General features: G+C 43.0%; 2 protein-coding genes across 4 annotated transcripts in view; one reads left to right on the top strand and one right to left on the bottom strand.

Annotated features, from left to right (window-relative positions):
- SASS6 (SAS-6 centriolar assembly protein) overlaps positions 1-4,132 on the top strand; it is a 49,964-nt gene extending 45,832 nt beyond the window's left edge. For all 3 annotated transcript variants that reach the window (XM_073643043.1, XM_073643045.1, XM_073643044.1), the window contains one exon: positions 3,468-4,132. In XM_073643043.1, coding sequence (XP_073499144.1) covers positions 3,468-3,565 — 98 coding nt within the window. In that variant the 3' untranslated portion in view covers positions 3,566-4,132. The remainder of the gene's footprint in view (positions 1-3,467) is intronic.
- A 3,556-nt stretch (positions 4,133-7,688) lies between these two features.
- The window catches only part of MFSD14A (major facilitator superfamily domain containing 14A), a 49,835-nt gene continuing 43,720 nt past the window's right edge, over positions 7,689-13,803 (bottom strand). Inside the window, exon 13 of the mRNA XM_073643056.1 lies at positions 7,689-13,289. Coding sequence (XP_073499157.1) covers positions 13,083-13,289 — 207 coding nt within the window. The 3' untranslated portion in view covers positions 7,689-13,082. The remainder of the gene's footprint in view (positions 13,290-13,803) is intronic.

Consider the following 13,803-nt stretch of genomic DNA (forward strand, 5'->3'; position numbering starts at 1 on the left):
GCTGACACCCGCGGGAAGAATATCAGCCGTGGGACGGCGCTGAGGAATAAGGCCCCTTAACAACCGCCGCTAAAAGGCGTATCGGCGGTCGTTAAGGAGTTAAAGGGAATCTGTCACCTTTTTGAGGTTTTAGAGTTAATATGGGCATACAGGTTGTATACAGCTGAAATTAGTCATACTTTTATGCCTCCTTAATGATGCCTTGTTCAGTAAAAATCATAGTTTATAGCTTTGATCTTCCAGACTATGGGGCGTAGGCTGCCCAGAAGATAAGACTGCCTCCGGTCTTCATAATATAGTTTTTTTTGTCCTCCCCTTCTCTTCAGACGTCCCTTTGACATCACATGCGCGGCCGGAAATCCTGCGCCTTTTGCCTGCAGTCTCTCCTCTGCACCGTTCCGCCCTTCTGTAGGCGCTGTCTTCAATTTTGATGTGCTCCGGAGAGTCGTAACTTCCGGTGCACAGTAAAGGTGAATTCCCCATAGTGCAGAGGAGCGACGGCAGGCCGAATGCGCAGGTGCTGGTTTTCCGGCAGCGCACATGACGTCAAAGGGAAAATAAAAAGAACGGGAGGAGAAATATTGTATAATGAAGACCGGAGGCAGTCTTCTCTTCCGGGCTGCCTTCGCCCCATAGCCAGGTAGAGCAAAACCATAAAAGATGATTTTTACTGAACGATGCCACATCCAGGAGGCACATAGTCATGACTTATTTCAGCTGTATACAACATGTATGCCCATATTATTAACATGAGAACCTCAAAAGGGTCACAGCTTCCCTTTAATGGAAACGGTGTAATACTTCATTTAACCTGTGGTGGGGAACACTTGCCGCCATATTTTTCTTTTATTACCGATCATTGCAGAATGCTAGCAGCAGTGTGTCTTGTACCCATCCTTTTATCAGGAGATTGTGGACCCCATTGTAATCTTAATACATTTAGAGAATACAGGGTAAATTAATCAAAACTCCTATTTTTTTTTTTTTTTAAAAGCGGAGCTGGCATAATAAACAGCTAAAAGCTGTAACATTCTTGCAAAAATTTGCCTTTTCTACAGTTGTCTGTGAATTAAAAATAAACACAATCCAGAACAGTAGCAACCGTCTACTGTAATGACTGAATATATGCCCGATTCATGATTGCAAAGCTCCCAGCTTAATGAAGAGAGAACTGAAGATGTGCCAAATTCTTTGAGGTGTGTGCCTCTTTAGAAAAAAAAAAAAAAAAAAATTGGGACATCTTTCAACTGCCGACACAAGTGACAGAAACACAAGCCAGCCAGTGGTCGGTGTACATCTCTTTTGTTGTTTACGCCATGATGAATTTGTCGGGAGTGCTTGGCCACACCTCATCAAAGCTCCACCGACTCTTCCAAGAGATGACCGAGCTCACCAACACTGGTGTAAAAATACCAAAAGTTGCTAATTTTTGCACAACTTTTGCAAAAAATGGCTACATGTCAAGCACTTATGCACCAAAGTTCTGGTGAGCACTAATTAATGAATATGACCAATGGTAGTACATATGCTCTAAAGCTATGAATCAGTCTAAGGACCCCTTCACACGTCTGTTTTGTATGTCCGTATACGGTCCTTTTTTTAAGGACCACAAATACGGACATGCGCACACCCACTGTATTCAATGGGTGTACGCACATGTCAGGTTTTTCACACGGACAGTGTCAGGGTTTTTTTTTGCACAGCATGGACAAAATGCGTGCTGCATACTGTTGATACACGAATGTCATCAATGTGACACATACCGGAGCCTGGGAATCAGCGGTAGAGTTAGCGCTGCTTCCCGGCACCGGCTGCTGAAGACAGCTTTCATCATTGTCAGCTGCTCGTGCTGAGATCAGCGCGAGCAGGGGACAATGCAGGGAGTTGTATTCTACCCCTGCTGTCTACATCCAGTGTAAAATGAAGAATTAAATAAAGGTTATACTCCCCTTAACTCCTATTCCCAGAAGCCATTGTCCCATGTTAAAAAAACAAAAATAAAATACAACAATATTCCTCACCTGTCCGAAGTGAAAAGAATCTATAGTGCCATAAGCCATCTGTGCAACATTTGCTCTTCAGCATGAACGGTGGCATGAGGCTACTGCTCATGCTGAAGAGCAGGGGAGAATGACTCGCTGTAGCGAAAGCAGGCCCATGAACTGTGTGACCTCAGGGAGTTGAATGCAGTTCACCAGGAGAAATTTCTCACGGTGTTGCGCTGAGTTCAGAGTTCACTGCAGTTCACTTTGAACTCCGTGAGCTCAGCGCAACACCATGAGAAATTTATCACGGTGAACTGCGGTGAGCTCAGAGGTCACTGCAGTTTATGGGCCCGCTCTTGCTGCAGCGAGTCATTCTACCCAGCTCTAAAGCATGAGCGGTGGCCTGAAGAGCATGTGTCGCACAGATGGATTACGGTGTGGGACACAATGAATTCTTTCCGCTTCGGACCGGTGAGGGATATTATTTTTTTATTTATTTATTTTTTTACAGGGGACAATGGCTTCAGAGGACTAGATGTTAGGTGAGGTATAACTGTGTTTTTTATTTTTAAATGTGTGAAACAGGTTGTGGACTTTTATTTTAAATAAAGGATTCTATTCTTGCTTTATTTACAAACTTTTACTATAGGGTTAGTAATGGGAGTGTCTTATAGACTCTTCTCCGTTACTAACCCCTGGGCTTCATGTCAGCTGCCAATACAAGGCTGACATCAACTCCAACCCTATTACTCCACTTGCCACCGCACCAGGGCAAGTGGGAAGAGCCGAGGCTAAGCGCTAGATTTGGCGCATCTTATTGATGAGCCATTTCTGGGGCCTCGGAGTGCTGATGTTGTTGGCCTCGGAGGGGGCCAAGATCCGTGGCCCCTTCCCTGGCTATTAATATCAGCCCACCGCTGTCTGTTTAGCCTTTGCTGGGTAGATTTTATAGGGGGACCCTTATGTCAATTTTTTTCTGGGGTCCCCCTGTAAACTAGCCAGTAAACGCTAATCAAACGGTTGCGAGCTGTTAGTAGCCAGGAATCCTTTTTGGCTAATGGTCACTTCCCTGGCTAGTGATATCAGTCCCCAATGGTCAGCTTTCCTGCTGCTTGTTATGAAAATGATGCAGAAGCCCATGCCATTTTTTTTTTAAATTTAATTCTTCATTTTACACTGGATGTACACAGCGGGTGCTGAATACAACTCCCATCATTGATGAGAGCTGCCTTCAGCAGCTGGCACCTGGGATCAGTGCGAACTGTACTGCTTTTCCCAGGCGCCGGTATGTGACATACGGACCACGGTTTTCACCAGTACTGGTTTTTCCTGTACAGAAATCACCAGGACGTGTGAAGGAGGCCTAAGTCTGTAGAATAGAGGCAACGTTTGTGTATGACGCTTTCTGGACTTGTATGTATTGTATGACTTGCTACATGTATTGGATTACGATGACGTTTTGTATTTTTTTTTTTTCCCCAGTTACAGAACCACATAAATCCGCTCTACGTACAGCAACACAAGCGAAGACTGGACCTGCCATTCAGTCTGCATACTTTCCTGGACAAGTGTCATCCTGATGGCGTGAGCTGGTTACTTGTACGTCTTAAGCCCCATTAACTGGAGGTTGGAATTATGGTCATGGCCCGAACCTATGGAAACAGGATTTGTGGCTGCACAAGAATAAAAAGGCAACAGCATATTCTTATACAACCTCATAGGTTTGGAAGGGTTCTTCTATTACTCGTTCAGATATTTGCTTTTGTGTATGGTTGTTTGAACTTGAATATCTTTATTTCCATTGATTGATGTGTGGTATTAATACGTATATATTCCCCAGGAAGGATTTATGTTCATCTGAGGCGCTTGGGGCAAGGAATCTTGTATGAACAGAAGTATAACTAGTGTCTGTGCTCTATCCCAATAGATCTGGGCCAGGGACACTAATACTGTATTTTGCACATCACTACGAATCTATTTAACATTAGTAATTTTATTCCAAAGAAATATTTAAATGCTTCCACTACCTCCCGTCTTCTGTTACGTCTCGTGTGAAAATTTTTGCTCTGATTGGACGGCTCACTTCTTCAGATCACGTTGTATGTAATATTCTGATTAAACACTGTAAATAGTTATCTTTTTCATAAGTTTCAAGAGTTTTATATAATTTCCTTTTTATACATATATACGTGTGTGTGGGGGGGGGGGAGGAAACGGTTATGGGATGGTCTGCTAGACATAACTGACTTTCTTCAAACAGGTTTCGATTAGGTCACATAGAATGTGGAAGTTGTCGCTTCCTCAATGTGGGCTATCGGGTACAAAGCAGTAATCTCCAGAATGAAAAGAGGAATAGGTTTATAGCCTTTTTTTTTTTTCAATTAAATGGAATCTAGTCAATAGGATCACCCCTCTTAAGCCGTCTTTATGGGCATGTAGGTCACAGAAAGCTGAATAAAATGATGCCTTGATATCTGCAACCCTATAGCTTATTCTAGAGAAATCCACATTTTCCTTATATGCAAATGATCTGTTAAGATCTATGGGCCGGACATGGATCTCCCAGCGATTCTGCAACCAGAGCTTATTTTAAATTAGTCATTACTACATATAATGCTAATGCCTCCTGACACAGCTCTACAATGTACGCAGAACTAACACCGTACAGAAAAGCTAACACTAATGAGACCGTTCACTTTTATTGTACTAACATTTGCACTGCAGTGTCCTCTCATACTGCTTCAGCTTCCATCTCCCAGGCAGTCCATGCCGTGTGGGGGAAGGGGCAGAGCTGACATTACTGCAAATGTGTTTGCAATGAGAGGAAGTTCAACTCTGCTGTACTGTGTTAGTTATAATCAGGCACAGAGCTGCCAGCACTGAGAAGACACGTGCTGGTGCAAAGGTGTGTAATGAGACAAAGTTCATTCAGTACTGAGCTAGTTCGGATCTCAGAGCTGAGTGTGATTATGAACAAAGTCGGTCATTACATGTCTCACACTGGTAATACTCCCTTTCATTTAAAATAGTTTCTGGAGACAGATTCTCAGTGAGATCAGTGTCCGGCCCATAGATCTTAACAGCTCATTTACATAGAAGAAAAATGTAGATTTCTCTGGAATAAGACATTGGAGATATAAAGGTATCTTTTTATTCAGCTTCCTGTGACCTCCATGCCCATATAGACGGCTCAAGAGGGTTGCTCCTACTCAGATTCTCTTTAAAGCAGGACATGTAATAGTTTTGGGTGCACTGGAGAAAATGCTGCCCCCAGTCACAACTATGTTGGCTGTGACACGAGCTGCACAGCCTAATTTCTTGCTATGCTACTAGTACATTGCAGCATAGTGTAGATGGGTCCACATCGCAACCTGCAAGGTAATTTTTACTATGCTATAATGTAGCAGCTGCATAGCGCAATTTCACCCCAGCCTTGAAGGGAAGCGATCGTCACAAAATTATTATTTAAAGGGGCTGTCTAGTCCAAACAGATAAGCCTGCGGTCACTCGGTGTGACTGCAGACTTGTGAATCCCCCCCAGCGCACACACTGTAGGGATTCACTGGTCTCAGACCTGGGACTGGAGGGTATATATGAGTTATACATACTCCTGGTCAGTGGGCATGGCCTCACTCCATACACTTGTATTGGGGTGCGGCCATCTAGTGGGCGCAGCCTTGCTCAATACAAGTGTATTGAGAGTGTGGTTGCACCCATTGGCCAGGAGTATGTATAACTCACATATACCCTCCGGTCCCGGCTCAGAAACCAGTGAATACCCGCAGCACACAGTGCGTGCACTGGGGGGGATTCATAAGTCTGCAGTCACACAGAGTAAACTGCAGATTTATCTGTGTGGACCAGACAACCCCTTTTTAAATTTAGGTTTTTACGTTTGCATGTATTTTTTGAAAACATTTTGGCAATGTATTTTTTCCCCATGTCACTAACTTTGGAAAAAGTCTACTAAGTGTGAGTGTCTGCCTCCAGTAGGCATACATGCTCGAAAATGATGCAGAGCACACTTTTGCTCTGCCGGCACCATTATTGCCTATGGCCCCATTGGGCAACTGTCCGAAACCGGTTTTGCGGGAGTGTTTGGAGGTATGCCCTGATGGGGTCACAGAGCCTGTACTAGAGGCAATGTGAAAGCACCCTTACAGCAGACCCTGCTCCTCCTCCTTTCACACCTTATTAGACACTTCAATACAATAGATGGCCACAATAGTCAGACCCTCACCCTATGTGCATGTGGTGTTTCAGACACATCATACATTAGGCACCAGGCTGCAGTCAGCACTCTGTACACCGCCGGCTCAGGGAGCATCCGAGGCAGATGTACAGTGTACAGACAGCCGAGCCATCACATCACCAGGGGGACTGGGGACAGTGAATGTCTCTATAGGTTCTGAAGCTGAGCGGTTTGCATATGCAGTTAGTGTGTATATAGATATATCTTACAGTGCATGGTTAGTGTATACACATGCTGTGAGGATGCATACAGTTGTGCTCAAAAGTTTACATACCCCGCCAGAATTTTTCCTTTCTTGGCCTTGTTTCAGAGGATATGAATGATAAGAAAAAAAACCTTTTTCTCCACTCATGGTTATTGGTTGGGTGAAGCCATTTATTGTCAAACTACTGTGTTTTCTCTTTTTAAATCTTAATGACAACCAAAAACATCCAAATGACCCTGATCAAAAGTTCATACCCCAGTTCTTAATACCGTGTATTGCCCCCTCTAACATCAATGACAGCTTGAAGTCTTTTGTGGTAGTTGTGGATGAGGTTCTTTATTTTCTCAGATGGTAAAGATGCCCATTCTTCTTGGCAAAAAGCCTCCAGTTCCTGTAAATTCCTGGGCTGTCTAGCATGAACTGCACTCTTGAGATCTCCCCAGAGTGGCTCAATGATATTGAGGGCAGGAGACTGAGGTGGCCACTCCAGAACCTTCACTTTGTTCTGAGACTGAGTGACTCCCTGGCACTTGTGCAATGCAAGGCTGCGTCAGCATCACACAAGTGCGCAACCAAACAGGGCCGGAGGGAAACAAAGCGCTGCATGGGTGTCAGCGCAGGGAACATCACTGGGCCTGTCACAGCACCCTGTGATGTGATGGGGGGAATATGTTGTTTTTGAAAAGAGACGGCGAATTACGTGTATAATAAGCAGATGGGAGGGGTTGGCTTGGCATCCCCTGGAGAAGATTTCTCAGCAATGAGACCTCTGCTATGAGCCATACAGGTAAGTATAGATTTACTTTTCTATACCCTGTATGCCCATAGTAGTGGTCTGATATTGCCCAGGGCGGTGACACATTCCCTTTAAGAATGTGTGTTACATTTGTATAAAAATAAAGCTGTCGTGACTGGAGCTGTAGATCATGGTGACCCAAAACCATGCCAAAACAAAACCTGAAGCAATAAAGGACCAGAGATCATATGGCGTTGATTGAAGGTGTATGTTTTTTCAGAAAGTGAGAGCCATTAAAGTTCAATATAAAAATATTCAGGTTTATTAATAAACGTACATCATTCAGATCTTAGCCAATGAGAAATGTTCAAAGTGCCAAGCAAAAAAAAGTGATTCTATTAAATTATACAACACTTTGTACTGTACAAAGAAAGCACTTTAAATAACCAAGCAAAAATATACACAAATTATAGATAGTTTTAGAAGAGAAATTCACATCAGTTATAAAGCTTTTATTTTTTGGAGCTCACCCTCATAAAGTCTCCTCTTTAAACTGAGCAACGGCTGACATATGGGTGATGCCAGCTGCTCATACTTGAGCTTCATTATGCCGGGACACAACCTCAGAGCTGTATATTCAAGTTTTGAAGAGTAAAAACATCCAACATCTAGTGGTACAGTATATAATGAACAGTGGGAGGCAGAATAAAATTGTAAATGTTCCTGTTTTTTTTTTAGCTGCTGAACAACTTTACAACCCCTCCTATTAATCTAAATCAGGGAAAAGAATGTTCTTTTCACCTTGGTAAGCTTTTTATCAGCTGTATGGAATTGCACAGACTGACGCCCTAATTTGTACAGAGGTATCCAGTGTTTTGGGTTTTCCCCTCTTTTTGAAGGGAACTGGACATCAGAAAATAGCCTATTAACCTGACCCCATGTTCCTGCAGGCAGTTACATGATAATCACAATGGTGCTTGCAGCTAAACCATACGCTTTTTTGTTTTGCTATAGGTCTAAACTAAAACCTTTCCTTTGTGTGAGCAAAACGGTTACCCCGAGTCATTGGGGCAGTACAGTATCTTGAAAACATGCCCATTTCCTTTGAGCGACGGCTCCAGTCTGTGCATTGGTCTTTGAGAGCTATACGCACAGTAGGCTGAGACACACACACACACACACACACCTCGGCTCACTGCGCATTACAGCGGCGTTCTCAGCCTGGACTCTACAAGTACTGGATTTTAAAGACGCCTGTGTTGCCATCACCAGACTAGACCGATCAGAGGGAATGGGCGAGTTTTCAGAAGATGACTGGTGACTCGGCCAGGATACCATACTGCACTGATGACTCGGGGGGGTGGGGGTAACAGTTTTATACAAAACGGGAGACAACGCTTTCATTTATAGCTGTAGCAGAACTACAAAACATAGTTTAGCTCCATTGTAACTATCATGTAATTGCCTGCTGGAGCATGGGGTCAGGTTTCCTTTAACATGGGAGTTTATAGGTAAAAGATGTCACTGGTTAATCTGGAATAGACCTCCAACGTACACTGCAAACAGTACAAATTTGTTCTTACCAATTCATTAAGCATTTTACAAAGTTGCACTTTTTTTTGGGGTCCGTTTTGGGGTTTTTATGAGTGGGCAGGGCTTTGCTGGAAGGGGTGTGGCCTCACCACCCAACATTGTGACTACAATTTAATTTTGGCATAAATTATAGTAGAAACTTACTCCTTCCCATTAAATTCCTTGATTAAGAGGCCATATCTTACTTTAGTAGACTATGGGTCAAGACTGGAGTCTTGAATTAATTCAGTGTAAGAACAAATTTAATACAATTTAAAAGCATATAATGAGACGGTAAATAAAATTCCCTAAATTCACAAGTAGAAAGTGTTGTCCATGGTCCTGTCCTCTGCTCCCAGGGACAAAAAAACCCCCAACATAATGCAATTATTTCATGTGGCCTTCTAATCGGCAGCTCCAGAGATGGCACATCAGTAAAAAGTAATGCAATATAAAGCTTTGTTCACACTCCCATTTTAAGAAACAGAAAAACTGATTTAGGGTAAGTGTACATGTTAAGTATTTGCAGAAATTTCTGCATCTTTTAATAGGAAAAATAGAGGCAAAATGTGCTTTTTTTGGTGCAAATTCTTCCCCACTTATTAAAGGAGTTGTCCACTACTTTTACATTGTTGCCCTATCCATTGGATAGGGCATCAATGTACGATCAGCACCAATGGATACGGATAGGGCATCAATGTAAAAGTAGTGGACAACTTCTCTAATATGGGTGAAAGCAGCAGCAAAAACGAAGAATTGACATGCTGCAGATTTAAATTTGCAAGTCACAAATAAGCAATGTATGAATAAGACTTCAGGATTCTCATTCACTCCGCTGGCCATCAGGAAATCCATTTTGGTTGTGACAAATCTGCACTAACACCCCCCCCCCCCCCAGCAAAACCACAACATGTACACCTAGCCTTAGATCACTATCAGTATTTGGTCAGTTCTTGTTAAGTATTTTTTCTCAGGAGTGGGAGCCAAAACCAGGAGTGGGTGATAAATGCAGAATTGGTGACTTGTTTCTCTTATACCTTTTCTCTGATTGTTCCTCACCTGGTTTTGGCTCCCACTCCTGAGAAAAAAAAATACTGACCGAATACTGATAGTGTGGCTGTGGCCTTAATATCTAAAACGGATACTCTCAATAACTGATGCAAAACAAGTGGAGGAGTCTCATTTTGCCGTTCCATTAGATTTAAATGGAAGCTGAGGGACCCCAGTGATTATTATGAAGTTCGTTGGGGTTCTGATATGAATCAGTCTTTAAAATGGAAGAAAAAGAACTTCTTGCAGAACTTAGAACCTAGACAAAATAATCGCTGGTCCCTCTGCTTCCATTTACATGAGTAATGTAATAGGTCTTAAAAATGGAACAGAATTGGAAGTGTGAATGTAGCTTTAATGGCATAGTGTCACAAAACCAGAAATAACCCGTCAGTTCCCCATCAGAAGAGAACTGATAAAACGCTGACTAAACTAATGGAAAAAATGAACACATTGACGACACTCAGTGATTTTTCTTGTACGAGAAAAACTGTCTGAGCCAGAATGCTTTGTTTTGCCATACAGTATGATTTAGCTTGATTATACACACACTGTTGAGTATTTGCAAACACTTAGGCCAGGTTCACATGAGCGTATAAAAAAAACTGGCAGATTTTCGTTCAGAAACCTGGGGCATTTTTTTTTCTCACTTGTAATCTGTATGTAATTCCGTTTATTAAATTACAAGACCATTTACAGTTTCCTTTGTTAATGACTTGCAATGTATCCGTAAAAAAACAGATGCTGTATGGTGGCTCCGTATGGGATCGTTTTTTATTCTTTACATCCATAGAGTGGGTGACTGACACCACACACGGAGGAAGCTAGTGCATGCTGCCATTTTTTTTCACATGCAGATTCGGTCCATAAAAAAAAAAAATATGCTTATGTGCATAGCCCAATTGAATAACATAAGCCCTAGTGCTGTCTGTTTGCACTAGGACCGAAAAAATGCTTGTGTGAACCTACCCTTATCTTGTATTTTCACTGCCCCACAACAGAGCATGTACAATCCAGTGATTGAGCTGCAGGGTACAATGGGGCAGAAGCAGCTCCTGCCATCGGGAGGAAACAGGACGGTGTAAGGTAGTCTCAGACAGACCATTCCTGTCCATACGTCCTAATAGAGGACACCTGGATCCCCCTTTATTATACCCTTTGGGTGTACATAAAATGAATGTAATATACTGCAAGTTACTCAACATTGTATGTTTACCGAGGGTACAGCACACAGTAATACATGATCCTATCCAGCAGTGTAGCCCAAACCAAGCAGACCACATCCTGTCAGAATTTTAGATTTTTTTTACAAGCTCCTTACGGTATCCAAAATGTCCAAACAATGAATCCCAGCGTTTAACCATCAAAGCTGCCCAAAAAAAAAGAGACTGTCAAGCCTTGCTGTATTTTTTATTTTTGAAGATTGAACGACTGTGAAACTGGCGTTCGTATGTAATGACTTTATAGACTGAACTGACCCGTGATCTATGCACTACTGTTTTTATAGCAACACGTGCAATTGAGATTGTAAAAATAAAAAGGCTTGAAAGTCAAAGATTATGAGTTTTTGTCAGTTTAAAGGGAACCTGTCACCCGAGATAACGCTATTAACATGCAGATATGCTATCAATCTGCAGGTTAATAGCTTATGGTGCCCAGCGCCTGCACATAGCCAAATGCAGTGGGGAGAAAATTAACTTTATTCTCTAAGTCAGCATTCGGTTTTAGTCTTGGGGTTAAGGGCAGCACTGATTCAGTCACCGCTCTGAGAATAGAGCGGCGGCTGTAACCGTGACCCTGACAACGGCCCAGCATTGCGGCCGCCTGTCAGTCAGGGGCGCAGTTACATCCGCCGCTCTGTATACTTAGAGCGGTGACTGAATCCGCGCCATCCCCGCCCCCATGAGTGAAACCAAATGCTGGCGGGGAGAATCAAGTTAATTTTCTCCCCGCTGCATTTGGCTGCGTGCAGGCGCCGGGCAGCATAACGCTGTTAACCTACTGATTAACCGCATATCTACAGGTTAATAGAAGAAGTTCTCAGGTCACAGGTTCCCTTTAAATGCTTCAATATCTTGTTTGGAGATTTTTAATGAGAGAAGCTGCATTGTTGATCTGAGAAGAAAACGCCATCTTTCTATAATGCCTTCTATTGGCACGATCCATATTTCTTATTTGGCGATGTGAATTCTTTCCTATTTGCCATAAGAAAGGGTGAAGAACAGAGTACATACAGTAGCTGGAGTCACGCCATACCTCTCTCTGGTGCTCTCTTGTAGTAATACAGCAATGTAATGCTCAGAAGACATCAGCATTTCACCCTTTCTGCTCACTAGTAAGCCAGCTGTTGGTGAACCAGGAGGCCACACGACCGCCCGCCCTGACAGAAGTAGTTTTCTGCTTTTACAAGTTCACTTGGGCTTCAGTTAAGGCTTAGTGGTTTACACAGCAAAACATTTAATTAGATTCCCAAACTGTGCCAGGACAAGCATTGCTCCCGGACTGGTAATACCAGCTCCACTGTAACCTTTAAGTGGTGTCATTTTGTAAACATGTAAAGGTAGGTAATTAGCAAATCTTACAATAGACTGGGGGAGGAAAATAAATGCTTGCAATGGTATCAAAGAGCAAAAAAAAAAAAAAGTCATGGAAACTCAGTAAGCAAAGTAAAATGCATGTACTTTGGCTATCTTAAAAAATAAAATAAATTGCTGGAGAAAACACAAAGTTACACTACATGACTGAAGAACCATGTGCAATCAAAAGCTAATAGCTGTAACAACACCAGTGATGTGACCCGCACCGGGCCATCTGCCCTCCTGCCAGTCTTCGGTCACGGGCAGCTGCACAGCTATTAGCTCCTATGTAGAACATGGTTCCCAGGAGAACAGTTTTGGCTGGAGATCCCCTTACAGACCTCTAGTGCCATGTCAACAGGTTCACCTGCTGTTATTCTACGTCGACCTGCACCATTTACATCTGTACATACAGATTTTTTTTTCTTCAGTTGCAACAATCTGGCATTCAGAAGATGGAATAGATTTACATCCATACTTCCTCGCAATCTGGTTGTAAGTAGAAAAGGCTGGAGATTTGGCCCTGCTTGAATAGAGGAGGCAGGATAGTCATGTGGGGCCGGAGGTTAGTCCTTTGTGTGGCGAGGACTCTCATTTGAGCTTTCCTTTTATACCAATTGGTCCTGCAGGTGCCTCAGCTCACAACTGAGTGGAATGCAACTACATGAGCAGCAGAAGCCAGTAGAAGTTGTCTTTTAGGCATTTGTCATACATTTGTGTCCTGCAAAAGAGGTTCTTTGCCCTCGCCAGGTGCTGGAGGACTATGGGGATGACCGTGTCCTGCACCATGTTTTTTCCAGTTGCTGCTGCGCATGTTCAGATTGGTGTGTTCCGGAATAAACAAAGCTACGAGGAGGGCAAGAAGCACGGAGCACGCTCCAAAGAGAAACGGGGGCCCGGGGATGATGGAGTTCTGCATGGAGAGAGACCAGATGGATTAAGGACATTCAATACAGTAGTTTTACATTCTCATCAGGTCACAATCATCCACCAATGCAATCACAGAAAATGATATGGTAGCTGCACTGAAGTCAGTGACTACCAGTACAGAGAATAAGGGCCACAATAACCCATCAGTGGATCACTACATGCCGCACACTTACCACAATCACGAGGGGCTTGTTTTGAATAAATGAGGTCTTATACTAAATTCACTGGTACTTTCCATTAGCTAAAGAACAAACGAGGAGAGTGAGACCCCTATTCTTGGGATTGGCAGGTGTCCCAGTGGCAGACCAACCCCTCTATATTTATCTATTTAGCCATTCCTGTGTTTGGCTCATAAAGCTGTATTTTTTATTACATGGCCAGTCTTATGGGCTTGTTTCATGAAAAACAAATGGAGCTGCTTCTGTAGCAGGTAAATGAATTCAAACCCCATTCAGGTGACAGCAACGCTGACAAAGTTGTGCTAAGAATCTGCCATA

Source organism: Phyllobates terribilis, unplaced genomic scaffold, assembly GCF_046119375.1.
Source record: "Phyllobates terribilis strain yellow unplaced genomic scaffold, ASM4611937v1 Scaffold_8__6_contigs__length_399053987, whole genome shotgun sequence".
NCBI classification, from domain to species: domain Eukaryota; kingdom Metazoa; phylum Chordata; class Amphibia; order Anura; family Dendrobatidae; genus Phyllobates; species Phyllobates terribilis.